Source organism: Python bivittatus, unplaced genomic scaffold (assembly GCF_059951505.1).
Source record: "Python bivittatus isolate LINGU-HERP-01145 unplaced genomic scaffold, Pbiv_v1 ctg000700_np1212, whole genome shotgun sequence".
NCBI lineage: Eukaryota > Metazoa > Chordata > Lepidosauria > Squamata > Pythonidae > Python > Python bivittatus.
In genome coordinates, this window is record NW_028277098.1 from 34778364 (window position 1) to 34798731 (window position 20368).

A 20368-nucleotide genomic window follows, 5' to 3' on the forward strand; every position below is an offset into this window, starting at 1 on the left:
TAAATGACTGAGACCTGTGTAATAAAAGTCTTCAGCTCCAATCAATGGAAGTCTTGGGATATATCCATATTTAGATATAACATATCTGGGCTGAAAAAATCTGGCTGATTTCTAGATAACAACAGTGGATAAACCTTGAGGATTATCAGTTCATTTGAAGGGGAAATTAGAGTCAGGTGATAATCAGGTGTGAATGTGGGAAGTCTTGTCTTAAAGAACAGAACTCTGGGTATTCACTATCAAAGTTTGAGCTTCACAACACAAGAATGTGGAAGTGTGTCATGGCTCGAACAAAATAGATTTCTGAGGACCTCCACAAAATAGTTGTTGACGCTCACCAGGCTAGAAAAGGTTACAAAACTTTCCAAAGAGTTTGGATCCTACCAGTCCGCCGTCAGGCAGATCATGTACAAATAGAGACAGTTCAGCACCACTGTTACCCTCCCCAAGAGTGGTCAACCAACCAAGATCACATCAAAAGCAAGGTGTGTAATACTCCGGGAGGTCTCAGTGAGCCCCAGGGTAATGTCTAAGGAACTAGAGATCTCTCTTGCATAGGTGAATGTCAGTGTTCATGAGACTACCATCAGGAGAACACTGAACAGCAATGGTGTGCATGGTAGGGTTGCAAGGAGAAAGCCGCTGCTCTCCAAAAAGAACATTGCTGCCCTTCTACAGTTTGCAAAAGACCACATGGAAAAGCCAGAAGTCTATTGGAAGAATGTTCTGTGGACGGATGAGACCAAAATAGAATTTTTTAGCTTGAATGCAAAGCATTATGTTTGGCGAAAGGCAAATGCTACATTCAAGCATAGGAACCTTATCCCATCTGTGAAACATGATGGTAGCAGTATCATGATGGTAGCAGTATCATGGTTTGGGCCTGCTTTGCAGCTTCTGTTTGCCATCACTGATGGAACTATGAATTTTGAATTGTACCAGCAAATTCTACAAGAAAATGTCAGGGTATCTGTCCATGAACTAAAGCTCAGGACAAAGTGGGTCATGCAGCAAGACAATGTCCCAAAACACACAAGTCGTAAGTCCAAAGAATGGTTAAAGCAAAAGGAAGTTAATGTTTTGAAGTGGCCGAGTCAAAATCCTGACTTTAATCCTAGAGAAATGTTGTAGAAGGGCCTGAAGCAGGCAGTTCATGCAAGGAAGCCCACCAAGATCACGGAGTTGAAGCTCTTTTGTAAGGAGGGATGGGCTAAAACTCCTCCAAGCTGATGCAGGACTGATCAACAATTACCAGGAAGGTTTAGCTGCAGTTATTGCTGCCCAAGGGGACACACCAGTTTCTGAAAGCAAAGGTTCACATTCTTTTGCCACATACAAATACGTAGCTTTGGATCATTTTCCTCAATGAATAAATGAACAAGTACAGTATAATGTTTTTGACTCATTTGTTTAATTGGGTTCCCTTTGTCTAATTTTAGGATGTGTGGAGAACAGATCACATTTTATGTTTATGCAGAAATATGAAAATGCAAAAGGGTTTCACAAACTTTAAAGCACCACTGTATGGTAGACCTAAACTTCTCTCTCTGCTTGGGGAGCAACTCTGGGAAAGGATCTGGATTGCTGTTTCCAAAATATGCTAATCTGATGTATTTTTATTCCCTGTTATAAACCAATATTAGTTTCAGGTTATAGTACTATCTCATATTCAGAAAATTAAGTGACTTTGCTACACTTCAAATGATCAGCATTTTTATAAATGGTGGAATGGATTTGCAGACAAAGTTTACAATTTCATTTCCTGTGAAAAGATGAATCCTGACTTATCCTAATTAATCGTTAGGAAAAATTTCTCAGCTCAGTTTCAGTGAATAGCATATAACATGTTATTGCTTTGAAGTTTGCTTCCAGTAAAAATGGGTCACATTTCTGATGACATATGCTAATAAGAAACATTTATTTATTAGAATGCTTAAATAATATAGAAAGGCAACAATATTTTTAATTGATTATGTTTGAATTCTGAAGTATTGAATTCTGTACTGAGAAAAAAGTGCTATTCGTAAAAATCCCTTTTGAATCTTTATTCATGACATACTTGGATAGACAAAATATATTACACTTCAAAATTGTTAAGAACAAGTTATTTATACATTTCTGGGAATAATCATGGAAGAACATTCATGCTTTAAGTACACACACAGAGAGATTTATTAAATATATAGTACATTGATAAACAATTTAACAAAGATTGTTCTTAAATTAGCAGATATAGATCCCATGCACCCAGATGGTGTTCAGGGGTAGAGCAATTTTCTTGGGCATTGTGCTACCAATCCCAGTCAGAGATAAAATAGGAACAGATTTATACAAATGGGATCTGAAAAACACCTTTATATTGTTCCTTAGGATAGCTGTGCATACTGAACAAGATAAGAGAAATTAGGACCTTATATGAATCAGTGAAGATTTACTTAGTGAGGAATTATAATTCATTGTATCCATCCTGCTAAGACAGAGTGGGATGATGCTGAAAGTAGCAATTCTACTGAATTTGTTACTCTTGCTTAGTACTTAGCAGTATTGGTATCAACTTCTAACTTGTGAGTATCCTCGCTTCTAGTATTGACAGCTATTGACAAAAGCCAGGCAAACTAAAATGGAGAAAAACTGCTGCACGGTACAGCAGAAATATATGAAGTACTTCTTGCAAAAGAAGAACAATGGAAAACTCTATTCCTATGATAAATGGAAATATAATCGGAGAATGGGAGAGTTCAGTTCAAGAGGTTTACATAAAGGCAATCTATTACCAAAATATATAAAGAAATAACTAGGATGCTTTATCCAAAATAACTGCCTTCAGAAATATATAAAAATACAAGTTTTAAAGCATAGTTGGCTTTAATGCAGTTTGATAGAACATTGCTATATTGCTTTGATTTATTTTTAGGATACTACATTTCAGGAAGAAATGAAAACAGTAAGAAATATAATTTCCAAGATCAATCAGGTTCTAGTTCATCATTCTCCAATCTTGATTATTCAGAGGTGGATCAGAGGACATTTAATTAGAAAAACATTGTGGTAAGTTTATTTTTACTTAATTTTAATCATGTAATATTTTCATGCAGACCAAAGTATCTAATTCAAGTTGCCTTGTCGAATGTGTATGGAGAAATCCTGAACAGATTTTAATTGAATGATTTAGAACTGAAATATATAGTTACTGATTCATTGATTAAGCACTTTTGCTGTTATTTGTTATTTCAGTGTTGTGAGAACAAGACTCTGCAGTTTGCATCCCCACTAATAGCCTTTGGAAAGTGTACTGATTTTAATAGTTCTACATTGTGTTTATTATATTCATAGAGTTAAGCCATTAAAAATTGCTATTTCTTTAATTCTGAAAACTTCCATCAATGTCCCTGCTGCTCTATGAACATTTATATGAAATGTTTGTGCTGAAAAACCAGTTGGTATAGCAAAGATATTCTAAATCTTGACTGGACTAACATACTTGGCCTCATTTTAAGATTGAATCCTTAAGTTTATTGCATAAACTGAAACAAATCTGTGATATAGAATTATTAATTAAAAAATCACAAAAGCAATGCATGTGACCCCAGACATAATACGTACTGTAAAATTCTGCCCTTTCTCCCTGATAAGGATTTCTGAGGTTTTCCTTTTTTGTTCTCAGAGTAAGTAAGTTGACATTATATACAGTACCATCATTATTTTCTTTTTTTTGGTTTGTGCAATTTATACTTTTCTAAACTAGCTTTATAACTGCTGAGTGAAGTGGCTGCAAATTGAAATCCAATTAGAATTATTATGAATAGATTAATGTCTATAACAATCATAACATGTGCCATTGTTTCTAGGAAGAAAATTAATATAAAAGTTACAAGTAGAGTCATTAGATACAAAGTAATTACAGATTTTTAAATTTAGTAAAGAAAACTTCAAATAAGGATTAAATGATAAGCATCTCTATTCACCAAAAACAAATAATTACAACTGGGCTGTCTGATTCTGAATGTGTAATTTCTATGAAATAGTTCTTGACAGTTAAAATTATTTTAGCATTTTTATATATGATAATTTAGGTGTGTGGGCGTACCACATGGTAATGTATATTTTCTGAGAACAAGGAATTGGCCAACATCAAAATGGGTGTGCCACAGAGCCTTTCTCCATTGCTTAGTTGAAATGCTAATCACCCATCTTTGAATCATCAACAGTCATAGCAGGATGAAATTTCTTTCCTTCAATGGATCTGCATTTAGTCACGTTAGTTACCTAACTTTCCTCCAAGGTAACGAGTGACAAAGCCTAGTAGATTTCAAACATCCTGAGGCTGGTTTTGGGCAGACTTGGAATTGGGTGTGTGTAATATTATTTTAACACCAGTACTGATAATGAAAATTCAAGCTGCTGAAGTGAAGTGCTATTCACCCATATTTGAATCAGCAGAGTAATGGATGGAAAAGCCTCATAGATTTTTTGCAAACACTCCGTTCCTAGGGAATATCCTCTCCTCAGATGTAATATCTGTATACTCACCCTTGGTATACAAAAAGCTTTGGAAAAGGTGGCTTTTCTAGCACATAGTTGGAGATGGATGTATGAAGAGTAATAAGTACCTGGGTGTGTAGTGGGAGGTTCTGATAATGTCTGGCCCTGTTTTATTATGGTAGGATTATGAATTATTATGACTGAAGTCTTACCATGATTTTTATGACTGTGGTTTGTTTTATGGTTATTAATACTGTATTTGTATTTTGCTGCTTGTGAGTAGTTTAGAATCTAAACAGAAGCAGCATAAAAGCATTCATAATGAATAACTATTTTAATATCAGTACAGCTAAGGAAAATTTAAGCCTGTCTTAAGGAACGAAGAGAAAAATGAAAGCAATGTCATGTGGACACAGCACCAAAAAAAAAAAAAGAAGAAGTTGCCAGGGCATGTTTGTGTCATGTTTAGGTACAAGTGGGAAAATGTCTGTATTAATTAAAATATCTAAACTGAGAGTGAGGAACTCCCTAATTCAATTATTGACTCTGCCACAAACCTACTAACAATATAATCCAGTATGTGCTTTCTCAGAAGTAAATCTCACTGAGTGCAGTAATGTTAATTCCCAGGTAAGTAAAATTACTTATGATAGGAGCCTAAGTGATTTAAGACAAGACATATTTAGGTAGAACATTTTTTCATGACATGCTAAACCCTAAGATTGATTCAGATATTGTCTCCTTCAACTGAGTAGCGAGGCTAGCAAAATATCCATCCATGGTTTGTTTATAATTAAGCACACTTGACTATACCATGAACATACATGGTTACATCCATGGCTAAGCATAGAAAGTAGCCATAAGCAGCTCTTCTGGTTAGTGACAGCTAGATATAATATGAATAAATTATGATAAAGTATTCAGAATCAACTAATAGAAACCATTTTATCATGAAATGGGGCAGTTAAACAGATAAAAATATAATTTAATATGTAAATTAATCAGTTTCATCATAATTTTCATGTTAACTTTAACAATTTCCTGTAATCCTCAAATTCATACCATCCTGAATATTTTTGTCCTAATTGTTAACCTAACCATAAACACTGTAGACATTTACTTTCAAGAAGGATAAATACTAAACTTTGGTACAAATTGCATTACCAGTTTTTTTAAAACAAAGAGGATGCTTTGAAGATCATACCAAAGATTTGAGAGGAGAAATGGGCCACACATGTAAATAATGCTTTTTCAGAAGTTCTAACATTAAATTTCAACAATAACCATTGCATTATGAGAAAAGATGCAGCCCTGCTAGTTTTAGTCAGGATGAATATGTCTCCAATTATGTTAGTCTATGAGCAAATGTACATATGGTGACTACTCTGCACCACTCAACTGCATATGTTTTTCTAACACAACATTTAATGTTTGGTATTAATATTGATTAATGCAAAACAATTGATTCTACAAAGTACACCTCCAAGATCACCGCAGACGGAGACTGCAGCCATGAAATTAAAAGACGCTTGCTCCTTGGGAGGAAAGCTATGGCAAGCCTAGATAGCATATTAAAAAGCAGAGACGTCACCTTGCCGACAAAGATCCGCATAGTCAAAGCTATGGTTTTTCCAGTAGTAATGTATGGCTGTGAGAGCTGGACCATAAAAAAGGCCGAGCGCCGAAGAATTGATGCCTTTGAACTGTGGTGCTGGAGAAGACTCTTAAGAGTTCCCTGGACTGCTAGGAGGTCAAACCAGTCAATCTTAAAGGAAATCAACCCTGATTGCTCATTGGAAGGATCGATAATGAAGCTCAAGCTCAGATATTTTGGCCACCTAATGCGAAGAGAGATCTCTTTGGAGAAGACCCTGATGCTGGGAAAGATTGAAGGCAAAAGGAGAAGAGGACGGCAGAGGATGAGATGGTTAGATAGCATCACTGAAGCAATGAGCATGAAACTGAGCAAACTCAGGGAGGCAGTGAAGGACAGGAAGGCCTGGCGCAATATGGTTCATGGGGTCACGAAGAGTCGGACACGACTTAACGACTAAACAACAACAACAACAACAAACTAAATTATATTCAGCAAAAGTAGTCAAGCAGATTTCTAGCAGGCAGAATTGACATTCCATTCTTAATGAGAATTTTTCTCAAATGTAATCTTAAAACATGAGTAAATGAATCCTTTAAAACTTCATTGTCTAATAAATATGTATGAAATGAAGGGCCTGTCTCCATGTAATATTCATTATATCAAATATACCATCATTAAGTGAGGTAACTTTTCACATTTCTGAAGTTTTTCTAGAAGAGGCTTGTGTTCAAATAGATGGAAACAGTAGCTACTGTCTACTCCTCTCCACCCTGTATTTCTGTTATCTTTTTTTCTCCTTTATCAATATTGAGAAGAAAGGTATATGTGAGAATCTAAAATGAAAGAACTGCCATTTCCTAAACTTAGCAGTTTGTTTGGCCAAGCAAGCAGGAGGAGCGTTTTCCTTCTCGTTGTTATTAATTTCTCAAATTTACTGTTGGGATGGAAAATAAGAATACCAGTACATCATTGCTGAGGCTGCAAGCCTGATTCATAGATGGGTTGGGAAATGAAGGTGTTTTGGATACCATATCCTACCTTGAGATATTCATAGAATGCCCCATTGCCAGTACAAACAGCAGCAGTACGTGCTTGCAGAAATTTCTATAAGCACATCAGGGGACCTCCAGGGCAGATGCACTACTTTCTCAACAGAATTGTGTTCTTTATGGATCCAGCAGCCATTCGACTGGCTTTGACTGGCTTTAGGATTGCTGTATAATGCTTCCTAAGTGATTAAAAGCAGGTGCAGTAGACAGAACTGATCTGTAAAGGATAGAGAAGATCAGCAGAAAGAGCTAATGGAGAGAAAAAGGCCTTTGCTGCAGTTTTGCATGTAATTACCTCCACCTTCTGAATTAGACATTCTCAATAGAGTCTTGTTTATATACAGCTTCTTTTGGTGTGATAAATGTGTGCTCAGCTCTAAATCTATAAATCTTATTGAATATGGATGAAAACAAATAGTAAACTTTATAAAATTAAAAAATTAAGTAATATTCCCTTTTCAATTTTTCTAAGGCCTATTTAGTATATTATATTGTATCCATTATAATAGTGCTACCAGATCTGCAATAATTCTGATGATCACTAGAGGGCAGAAAAGAGAGTTTTATTAGGTGCTTATTTGTTGACATCTAGTGGTTATATAGATTGGTGCAGCACAGATGTAACAGTCCTACATCATAAGATTTTTACTTGGTGGAAATCTGAAATTTGATTTGGAAATTTCCATCCTTTATGGTTTACTAAAACTGTTAAAGTGCTTCTCAGATGAATAAGTCACTTTATTTGATTGATCACATGACCACACAAAGAACATTATAGTTGTGAATTTTTCATTCAAGGCATCAAAGAAATTTATGCCATATGAAATATAGAGTCTGACTTCCAGAAGCATAGTTCTTTGAGAGGATGATCAGAGAAGAGGAACAAAATACTATCATTGTTGATTTGAGTGCAATTTTGTATATATAGGAATTTATTTTTTCATTGTTATTTGTGTCTGATGCTGTTTCCTATACATGTAAATAAACATCTTAATTTCTTATTGTATGTCAGAAATAATATGCTACCAAAAAGCAGTAATGGGTGTTGTGATATAGCGGGGAGCAGTATGCATAGTGGTTTGTGGTAAGTGTGACAAGGTGAAGAGAATGACTTACTGAAGTGTTATTATCGATATTAAAGTTGCTTAGGTCTTTTCAGTGTGATATCTGAAAGAAAGTGTATTCTCCAAGATATTCTAAATTTATGTACTGGGTGAACTATGCCCCACACCAGATGATGGTAAATTCATGCTTAGCATCATAATTTATAAGATGAAAAGCACTGACTTGTGCCTTTGTATTATTTGTACACAGATGGTGCTCTGTGAAGCATTCAGAAACCAAGCAAACCACATCTGTCAAAATACTCTCCATCAATTCCAGCATCTTATACTGAGTAAGATTAGAAAGGTTGTCAGTTTAGATCAATGAATCTCATACTGTGCTGGATTGGCTGGTCATTTGTATAGGACTCAGGCAGCCCAACTAGCTCAGGAACTGCATATATTTTTCTTTGAGGAGTTCAGGTAGACCTTCTTGGCACTTCAAAAAAAGGAATCATTAAATCTGCCATAAGGCTGTACTACAGGGACATAATCCTGAATCCTTTCCACTTTCAGACATATGATGAAACTGAGAGACACCAGGAAGAGGATAGAAAAGTAATGCAGCTTTGCAATAATGTCTTCAGGTTTGAGGGCTGGCCTGCAGGAGCGAATGAAGACGCCCCAGTGGCTGGGAAAGAGGGCTTAATGGGTTAGAAGGAAGAAATAGCAAACACAGCAAAGGTTGAAGCAGAGGTGCTGCTGAGGTTCTGTGATAAACAGTGAAAAGTAGCTGCATACTGGTGCTGACTACTGTGTAAAGGCCTTCCTTAAGCTGGCATGCTCAAGATGCATTACAGCTACGGTCCCTAGAATTCTCAGCCAGCTTGCGAATGCTAGGAATTGTAGTCCTAACATATCTGAGTAGTGCCAGATTGGAGAGGTTGCCATAAAGTTCTAAGAGTTTGTTTGTTTTCCTGAAGAGGCTTCTTGGAAAATTCAGAACATTTAGAATAGAGAGCCATGTAATCATGTTATAACTGCTTGTCTATATATCGTATTGCTTAAAAGAAGACTGAATGTTGACAACCATCTTGTTTGATAACACACCATTATTTGGCAAGAAAAATGAAATATTTCAACAGTAAACTTGTCAAGCTATTATTCTGATGAAGAGTGACAGGTACTGCATCATTTTGGCAGAAGGTCACATTTTCTTTAAGGAAGTGACAATTTACTTGTTTTTAACTAATGTCTTCCGGTTGTGCTTTCCATGAGCCCAATGCATTTTGGAGAGAGTACAGAAGATATGTAATACAAAATGCATGCCTTTACATGTTGGCACCATGCTGTGCATCTACAGACAATGTTGAAAACTTTACAAATGCAGCTGTGTCATTCACTTTTTTCCTACAGCTCTGGTATTATAGAAATATAACAATGATATTACCAGCATGCATATTTTAAGACTGAAATGATAATCTTAATAGTATGCTTTTACACATATAATAATGAAAAGTTTATCCATTGTGCTAATTAGCTTAAAAAAAAACTTATTATTGTCCCTACTCTGTCTGTATAACTTCACAAGAGGACACTTAGCTGCTAAATTGTTATGACCCTTTTAGGAAACAAGGTTACTTAAGTAAACATTTATGTGTCCACTCATGAACCTTTGGGCTAAAGCTAGATAAATAAGATGATTATAAAGACAGTTAAAATTGATTTCCTAGCCACTGTGATATTGATCAGAGTAAGTGCTGGCATCATCTTCAAATCTGTATCAAGTTAAAAACTAAGTTGAAAAATATAATTGGTCATTCTTACAACAGCCTTATAAGATGGATTGTATTATTATCCATATTTTGAAGTTCGGAGGAGGGGGAGACTGAAATGCTGGCCTGACAAAGGCTACCCAATATAATCCTATAGTCTATAATAACCATTGGTACAATTGCCATTTAATGAGACCCAGGAAGTGTGCATTCTCTGCCAAGGTGCTCGCCCTTTGGAACAGCATATTCCCTGAGGTTCAGATGACTCTAACCCTGCTGGCTTTCTTTAAGTGTTAAAAACTTGGTTTTTTCCCTGAGTACTGGGTTAGGACATTGGATGAACCCATCTGGAAAATGGGTTTAACCTTTTGAGTATATTTTGGGCTGCTGTTTATGTTGCGTTACGTTGTATTGTTGTGATTCTTTTATGTTTATTCTTTACCTTGTTTTGCTTTTAATCCCTTGTTAGTCCCCCAGAGTTGGATTTCGAAGTTGGACTGTTATATACTTTGTTTAAATAAAATAAATACAAATAAATTCAATTCAAATGAAACTTGAACTAAAGCCCATAACATTCAATGGGAGCTATGAGTAAATTTATAAAGTATGTTATATTCCTGTGAAAGCTGACAAGATTGTTGGATGAGGAAAATGTTTTAGTTAAATGATATTCAAATTTGGTATTTCAGTGTACAGTTGAAATGTCTTTCTAATTATAGATCCTAGCCCATTAAACAAATACTATTCAGTTGAACTGCCAGGTACTCCAGTTTCTGAATATACACTGCATATTATGAGGCATTATTTTAGCTCCTGTGTATTATCATTATAGGATATATAAAAATGCTCCTCAGCTTGGAAGTAAAATGGGTCCACTTCTAAATAAGACTCCTGCATGACACTCAAATTATGCAGCAGTGCATAAATTAGTAAGCTAAAAAAAAGTCAAATAAGGGCTTTTGTTACTGAATGCTGAGGATCTCAATTGAAAATAAACCTCTCTAAAGAAGAATGACAGGACATGGTTAGTGAATGAAATGGTCAGTGAATAATCTCCTTGAGGCAATCTGGAGAAGAACAGTGCCAAGCCCCCTCATTTTCCCTAAAGAACATGTGTAAAGGGAAGATGCCACCACTGTCAAAGGCTCATTTTTCTGGCACCTGGAAGATGGCCTTTTCCTATGTTACTGCCAGGCTATAGAAGGCATTTCCTTAGGCATTATGTTTGGCTTCCTCTCTCTCGGAATTTTGGAAATGTCTATAGGCCTGATTTATACCAGTCTTGTGATTATTAGATGGTTTTAGTAATTATTTTATTGTTAATTTTAAACTCTCTTTTAACTTTGTATATTCTATTTTTGATTTACGTTTTGTTAAATTTTGCCTAGAGTGGCAAAAGATGGGGAATAAATAAACATAGTACTTATCTAAGTAGCTTGAAACTTAGATACTTTCTGAATTTGTAATGAACATTTGGAGACTGGAGGGCAGTTTATGCACACTGTGTTTTTCAAATATCTGTGCCTAACCAGGAATTAAAGACCCTCTGGAATAAGATAATTATAAGAACTTCAGCTTTATTTATGACCCATGTGGCCTATCATTTTCACCAGAAGCCTAGGGTTGTCTGGCTACATCTTACTAATTCCTTGTCTTACCATTTTTAAAGTATTTTCATCCATTCCTGATTTGGCAAATGTAAACTTCTGCATTTCAGTTTCTATCCCTATTGTTAGGGATAAGTACACGAATAAGCACATACAGTACAAGCAGTACATACTAGTCCCTACTTATTTGTGTGTGTAAGTGAGGGCACAGAGATGATAGGTTAACTATGTCATTCTCTTATAAAGTATACACGTTAAACATGAATTATGTACTTGTTGCCTTGAATGGTTGTTTTAGCTAATTTTGGCCAAATAGCCATTCTCCTTGTGTTGAAATATAGTGCATAAATTTGTGGTACATATATTATTTTTTGTATATGGATTAATGGAGGGCATTATGATAATATATATTAGTGATGTGTAAATTAGAGCCAAATAAGTCCTGTTATTAGAGTGATAGGTGCCATTACCTGGGAATAAGTCCTGTTGTCTATATTTGGATATCTGAATAAACACGCATAGAATTACATTAAAATAATAATATGAGGTTGAAAGAGATTGTATCCAACTGAATTTTACATGTTGCTTATTAAAATAAAATTAAGACAACTGGATCACAGTATTTTTGTCAGTAGCAGTTTGATGCAGCTTTTGGTTATGTGTTCTCAATAATATAAGAATAATGTTTTGACAGGCAATTTTCTGGTTGTTTGCTTTAGAAAATATATACAGCATATAAAGTCAGCAAGAAAAATGTATAAAAATCAAGTTCATATTACTTATATTGTTTTGAATGTATCAAATATTAATCCAGTTTTTACTCCTTGAGATAAAATTGCCAAATATTTTTTTAATAGCCTGAGTCCTGTATGTGAAGTTCTGCGGTATAACCGTTACATCAGAGGTGGAAAAAAGCAACACGTAGCTTCCATGAGTAGCTCTGTCTCTGATAGTGTTAAGCTTGAACAGCATACAAAACTTAAGAAAGGTACACCTGGAATCCAAGTAAGTATGCTATTTATACTTTAATTTAGAAACTACAGTAATCTGCAATTTGCATATTGTAGCAAAAAAGTTAGTAGATCCAGGGAAAAGCATTAAAAATATAGCAAAGCAATGCGTAGTACTGATCAAAATTCTTTGATAGTGGAGTGTTCTGCTCTGATAAAACTAAAACTCTATTACTTGGGTATGTCAGAATGGGAATAAATATGGAGAGTTTGAATCTGTTTACTTCACTTTTGTATATAAAATCTCTGGGTAAAAGCAGTGGAAGGTAATTATATAGGTTGGCCAAATATTTGATGAAATATCTCAATGGATGTTCTAGGAGGCTGTGAAGACCTGGCTCTTCCCCCAGGTGTTAGGCCAGGATGCTAGTGAAGTCCAATAAATTTTCTGAATGATAATGGTTGTGGTGCTGCTGTTGCTGCCACCGATGTACAAAAAGCAGGAGGGGGCTCTTAAATTACTTGGTCCAATCTTTTGCACCCATTTTAAAGTCTTACCTTGGTGGGAAGAGCCCTGCCTAGGAAACTACTTATTAGGATACTAGTGAGAAAGGTCTAACCTATTTCTTCTTTTTGAGATCTGAGAGGGTCTCCAAGAAATTCAAGAGTCCCTGGGATTCTATCAATTGGGGGGGGGGGGACTTTGTTTTCCTTATTTATTTCCTGGTTTTAAGAACACAATATATGTGAAAGGAGAGTTTTATACCAAACAGTACTTACTTGGAGGTAAATTTGTGTCCAATTATTAGTTCAGCAAGCTTAATGTTAGAAAACAAACCATTAAGCTATCAGAAGACATTTTAATTAAACTCTTAATGGAGTTTCTATCAATAGTTTTATAGTTTAAATGATTTTTTTTTTGTTTAAACACACAAAGCTGCCTTATACCAAGTCAGATCATTAGTTCATCTAGCTCAGCTTTATTAACAATGACTGGGGCAGCTTCCCAGAATCTCAGACTAGAATTTTCCCCAACTGAATTGAAATTGTGACTGTTTGCATTTCCCCATAAAACTGGATGGAGAGAAATGAAATTGACTGATTTACATATTTACTCTCTAATAAAGAGAACAATTCATCATTTTTTAAAAACCATTTGAAGAAAACTTTTAGTTACAATATGTGGAAATGAACTAAATAGGGCACTGAACACAAAGCTTTCTGAATGGCACTGAATACTGTTGGAAGATTTTGTGGAACATCTCTGAAGCAGAATACTTGTTGTGGTTGAATTTCAGTAGTTTTATGCTTTAGGAACATATACATTTACATGTGAACTCTGTGTTTTCTTGTTGATTTCTGGCAATTTTCTTATTAGGAATTTTGTAATTCTGTTTTTATTAATGTACATTGGTCAGAATCATACTTTTGTGAGTTGAGTGGACATATAAATCCTTTAAATAAATACATATATATATCTTTCAAAAATCATCTTAATAAATATAATTTAAATCTGACGAAGAATGATACTCCTTTCATTGATGGTCTTTCAGTTTGGCAATTTTTTTTTTTTTTTTGCTCTAGTTTTCATTGGCACCACTTAGCAAACAGTGCCAGGGGGGTGTTAATGGTTTGGGTTTTTTTACCCCTTTGTTTAACTACCAACGTCTTTTGCAACCTACCTCAATCTGTCTGGAATTTGATAGAGTTTATCCTGACAGAAATGGTATTTTAGTTCTTTCCAATCAAAACAAATAAAACAATTTAAAAGAGTCTAGCTTCCATACCTCTCCACCTCTTTCTGAAATTGTTTCTAAAGCTTCTACTATTCTCATAAATATCATCCCCCAAAATTGCAATGTTTTGTATTTTTCAAAATTGTACCAGTCTGAAGCACAAATATGACTTCGCACTGAAGTTAAAGCAAGTGTGATTCCAAATGGGCTTTTTTCTGAGACGTCAGAATGGACCCAGACAAACTCTTGTGGTCAGTGTAACTCTTGAGACATTTAATTTCCTTTTATTTCTTCTGTACATTTTATATCTGTATGAGTTTTTGATTAGAACAGATTATGCTTTCTTAATTATATTTGAGAAATCCAGTAGAATTGGTAAAATGCCAGAGGATAGCAAGTGTTCTAGACTTCATAAAGGGGAGAAAGAAGGGTGGGATGGCAGAGTAGGAATTGCAAACCAGTCGGTCTGGCATTGACACTTGGGACACCTTACAGCAATTGGGGATTGGCAGATCAGCATGAATTTAAGAATATGGCTTGGAGGTATATCCTTAGCTTGTATTTTGATTGGGTAATTAGTGGAGTAGCTTGTGGTAATGCTGTTGATATAATAAATCTTGATTTCAGTAAAGCATTTCATAAAGTACCCATGACTAACAAAGTGGATGAATGTGGGCTAGATATTATGGCAATTAAGAGAATATACAGAAATTATACTCAAAGGGAATTCAACTATGTTTTCTCATGAAACTGGTGTAAGCCATCAGGTGCGTTGCCAGAGGGTTCAGTCCTGGCCCATATACTCAATATTTCTATCAATGACTTGGATGAATTTGTGGATGCTGAAAATTGGGCTAATGCTTGGGAAAACAGGAATAAAATTCAAAATGATCTTGATAGGTTAAAGAAATGGGTTGAATGATCTGAACTTTAACAAATAGAAATGCAAAATAATGTACAGTGGTACCTTGGTTCACGAACTTAATTCGTTCCGCGACTCTGGTCGCGACCCGAATTGGTCGCGGCCCGAATCAAATTTCCCCATAAGGTTCAACGTAAATACGGTTAATACATTCTGACCCCTCCAAATTTGGTCACCAACCGATTTTGGTTGCGACCCGAATCAAATTTTCCCATAAGGTTCAATGTAATTACGGTTAATCCATTCTGAACCATATGTATTTTTTTTTTAAACCACAAAAATATGACACAAAGTACAGTACGAAGAGAGAGAACGCTAACCTTGCTCGACGTGACTTCTGGCATGGAGGACAGGAAAGCGGGTGGGGAGGCGGTTATTGCTTGGAGGGAGAGTCCCCCTCCCTACAGGAAGCCACGACCACGTGTCACGGGAGGGAAAATGGCCGCGGATCCTGTTCATCACCCGATCTGGCGTTCGCGAACGGAAGCAAAATTTTGCGAACGGTGCTGTTCGTGACCCGAATTGGTCGTGAACAGAAGCGTTCGTGACCTGAGGTACCACTGTAGTTAGGAAACTAAAATGCACAGATATAGAATAACAGATCACTGGTTTGTGAGAAAGATATTAGAATAGTAGCTGATTTCAAAGTAAATATGTGTCAGTAGTGTGCTATGGTTACAGAAAAGGGAAATACCATTTTAGGATGCATCAACAGAAGTATAGTTTATAGACTACACAAAGTAATAATTGTATTTCATTCTGCTTTAATCAGAATGTACCTTGAATTTTATGTCCTATTCTGGGCACCTCACATTAGGAAGGATTCAGACAAAATGGATCAGGCGCAGAGAAGAATTATCAAGGGGGTAAAAACTAAGCCATATGTGGACATTGAAGGAACTGGGAATGTTTAGAACTTGAATAATTGCACCTAGTTTAAATCTGCTGGTTTCTGGATTGCATTTTTTAATTAGTCAGTACAGCATCCTGGGGGAAAAATGATTGAGAAAGTAAATTGAGAAAATGTTACTCTGAACTAACAGATGTAAACATATAATGTAGAATTCTAAAAAACATAGTTAAGCATACTAGCATTATTTTATGTCTTAATTGATATTCTTTATTGATATGAAATAATCCTGGCAGTCTGTTTGGATAAACTATTGGAATGAATTTCAGCACTGATATGTCTAAATTACATTCAAAAGTAAGAGCAAATGTTATTAAATCAAACTGGCTGCAATCTGTGTCAGAGTGAATGGATTGAAATAAAAAAGGCTTGTTCATTACTAGGAATTGCAATGATATATTTTAAATTGACATGCAATTACTTCAGCTGTGGTGAGCAACATCTGCTACTGCTTCCTGTGATGGTGGCCTGTGGCTCTCCCATGTAGGCATCATCAAAGTCTGAATATACATTTCAGAAATATGTCTCTATAAAACTCCTTTCGAAATGATATGTTCCTCTTTTCTACAATGTCTTGAAGCACTCAGCTACCAAACACAGCTTCTGATATGTTTGTCTTCATAACTCCTCTTTTTTTTATGGCTTGGCATAAGCTGAACTATCAAACATACATATAGCATTTGAGATGCATCACTGCACTGTTATTGATAAGACAATTAAATTTTTAAATACTGCCAATAAAAATATAAATTAGTTAAAACAAACCCTGCCTACAGGCTGACAGTCTTAAAGTTCAAGGAATGATAGAAAAAATAAAGAGTCATGTGAAGTCTTCCAATTTATAGTGTCATTGCCCACAATAACAGCTTTAGCAAACTCACTAACATTAGTTTCCACAAAGCTACCTGTTTAAATTCTGCTTTTCCCTTGTATTTTCTAATTTTTCCCAAGACTTCCATTCTGTGGAATGTTCTGTAAGTAAAAGCTTGCTTCTGCACATGGATCTTTCACGATAACTAAATTGTTATAATGGTTTAGGGACAGCAAATGACACTAGATAATGCAAGAATTCAGCTGTCATATGCCATAATTTTGTATAGAAAAAGACTATAAATTGAATCTTAGGGATTTCCTTATTAGTTCGATTTTCTTCTATTTCAATTTTTCTTCTGAAGGTGTCACATTCTCCTGTTGGCTCTCAGCTTTGAGAGCTGACTTTTAGCAACTACCCTCTCTGCTTTTAGGAAATTTCTAACAACAATTTTCTTCTGACAGACTTTTAATGCTCAAGAGTTTTATTCTTCATGTTTTAATTTTCTTTTTTTTCTTACTTTCCTGCATGTTGTTTTAAATAGTAAGATGCTTTGAGTGTTCCTCTTAAACAAAAGAACAGTGTACACCCCCAATATCTGGTGTTCTTTACCAGTCCATCTGTATCAGTTCAAACAAAAAGTTAAAAGGCTAATGTTGGAATCCCATGGTCTCTGAGGGAATACCTAAGATCTGTGGAGTCCTTGGGATTCTCTGGGCTTGGCTGTTTTCTTGCTAACGTTTCATTACCCAGCTAGGTAACATCTTCAGTGCTAGAACGGAATACCTAAGATCTGTATGGGTTTTCAGGTTTCATCCTCCAAAGTTCAAGGAGATAAAGGTGGGAATCAATTCACTATTCCCTGTCAGCCCAGCCCATCCTGCTATTTTTTTTCACTGAAAATTCAGTTATTGGAAAGAGGCAAAAATGTGCTAAGGGAATACTAAGCTTACGGGGCAGGGGAGATAATGTAGACCCATTATATCCAAAGTCTTTCCAGTTTCCTGAGATCTGCCCAAATGGGCACGGGTTGGCTCCTTCCATTGGTTTCAGTGACAGGAAATTCCTTTTAAAAATAAATGGCCAGATAAGGGAGGAATGGCAACAAAACCCATTTCTCCTTCACTTCAGTCATCCTGCGAGCAAGAATACAATCAGGCTTTAGTGACCTCAGAAACTCTTGTTTTTTTCCAATATGGCAGCTATGAATTACCTTCTCTAATGTTTATCAATATTTATGTTAATTAAATTAATTAAACAATACCCCCACCCCCATGTCTTCCACTGATAAACTACTGTAAAGGTTGGAAGTAACAATCTGCATTTAACTATAGCTCCTACTTGTAGATGTGTATAAAACAGAGGTTTTCAACTCAGGCAGCTCTGAAGTAATTTTAAAATGCCCTAAGAGTAGCATGTGCTTCTGCTCAGACTGAGAGCTTTTCTTGTTTATTTGCAGAGATAAAGCTAAGGTGCCCTTGTCATCTACTTGCTGCAAAGAGATGCATCTTGGTGTAACAGATGATGAGTGAAAGGGTTGTTTAGTCTAAAAGCTGGAATTTATTCAAGGAGCATAGAGGTGTGAGGTTGGAACAAGTATTCATTCATCCATGCAAACCGTGATGCTTCCTAGAGAGACAAACAATTTTTCAAAAAAGGCTAAAAATGAAGAAAATAAGAATTAGCATAATTTTACTGGATCATTAAATGTATAGTAATAAAGCTAATAAAAAGCTGTGGCAAAACAAATATTGTTTGAAGAATTCTGATATTTTGCTCTCTCAAATCTTTAATGAATGAAATGTTGATTTTAACAGATTATAGATATGAACAATCTTAAAGAATTTCATTTGACTTTAAGAAGATTAAAACATCCTGTTATCTCAACCATACTCAAACTGGAAGAAAAGAAAAAGATTAAACAGAAGAAATCAAGGTCAACAGGGAAGGGTTAGTTACCTAACTTCTATAACAAGTGCCATTTCTACAGTACATACAGATTTCTGAAAATTCTTTCACTTTGATATCTGATGGTTATATTCTCTTATTCATCCAAATTTTATCCATTTAAGATTGTTGTGTTTAAGCTTTAATGTTACATACAAATGTTTGCATGAAAGTTTATGATAAAAAGACTAGATAAATCAACATAATCAGCATTTTTACGTGCAGTGTATCAGGAAGAGATTGTTAATACATTTTGTTTATAAAATGACAGGCATTTTGCAAAATTAGCAAAATTAGTTGGGACATATAAAACTGGAAAAAAAAAAGTTGTGTTATCTCTATGTATGGCCCAAACTTAGATATGACCTGCTATTCTTAGAACAAATTTCCTACACAAGGCAAGCTGCTGGCCAAATATTTATAAGCTAGACTTCACACAAATGCACACAAATGCAATTTAATAAATTGCAGGACTGACTAGGAAACATGTGATTCTGCATATATAAGAATCTGTGCTTTCCTGGGGAAAGGCTACTTTGATTTAAGGAGTTGTTGAAATATGCTGCTTGCATGCCCATCTCTCTCCAAAGCACTTTGTTCCCCCAGTCCCAAAGAGGTTAGTATGATATGCCATTGTCAATATGGGGAAAATAATTGTGAATGCTGAATGACATCCCAGAACTATTCCAGTACTGTGTTCTTTTATTTAAATAGATATAAATGCATTCTTTTTTGCCAATTTTTAAACTTTATTTGAGTGGGTTTTTTTTTTTTTTAATTTACCAGTGATGTTAGGAAAATGTAATGCTGATTTTCAAATGGCATCTGGGTATCTCCTGTCTTGTATGAATCATCAACAGCCAAGCAACTTCATTATCAATAGCACTATTCAAGCCCTGTTAAATATGAACTGGCAATCGAATATGAATTTGGCTACAACATACTAAACATTTAAGGCAAGATAAAAGTTGTAAATCAGATGTATTCATATCCTTACCATATCATGGTATTTTATATTATTTCTTTAATTTTTATGCCATTATCTCTCCTGAGGCAGCTCAGAGTAGGGCCTAAACTGGAGGACATTATCTAAAGATATTTATGTCAAGTTACACTTTATGAAGCACCTGCATGTCTTTATGAAGAATATCATAGATGCTTTTACAGTGAGTGATATATTCTAAAACCCAAGTCTTTTGCTAAAAGCATTTCTGTGGACTTCAGACAGCATCCATTATGTTGTTTCATTAATAAAATAGCACACAGGATTAGGTGTTAAGATCTTTCTGATAACCCAACAGGCCACACCTGTTTAGTAGGACAGCTAGTTAGCTTTAACTGAAAATCAGGATTTAGGAGGAATGTAATTTGAAGAGCTGGAACAGAATAAAAGTTAATAAAATACAGGTTTACTTGCCCTTGGCGCTATCTGAAATGATGTTGTTTGGAAAAAAATTATCAAATATTGATGATAACTAAATATTTTGAATATTTTGAAAAATAGCCTCCAAAAATTGGATTTCAGAAAGTCTTTAGAGG

General features: G+C 35.2%; 1 protein-coding gene across 4 annotated transcripts in view; it reads left to right on the forward strand.

The window, feature by feature from the left end:
* Positions 1–20368, forward strand: part of LRRIQ3 (leucine rich repeats and IQ motif containing 3) — a 54875-nt gene that overhangs the window by 10578 nt on the left and 23929 nt on the right. For all 4 annotated transcript variants that reach the window (XM_088154192.1, XM_088154193.1, XM_025165604.2 and 1 more), the window contains exons 6-8: positions 2915–3048; positions 12411–12558; positions 18700–18832. In XM_088154192.1, coding sequence (XP_088010318.1) covers positions 2915–3048; positions 12411–12558; positions 18700–18832 — 415 coding nt within the window. The remainder of the gene's footprint in view (positions 1–2914; positions 3049–12410; positions 12559–18699; positions 18833–20368) is intronic.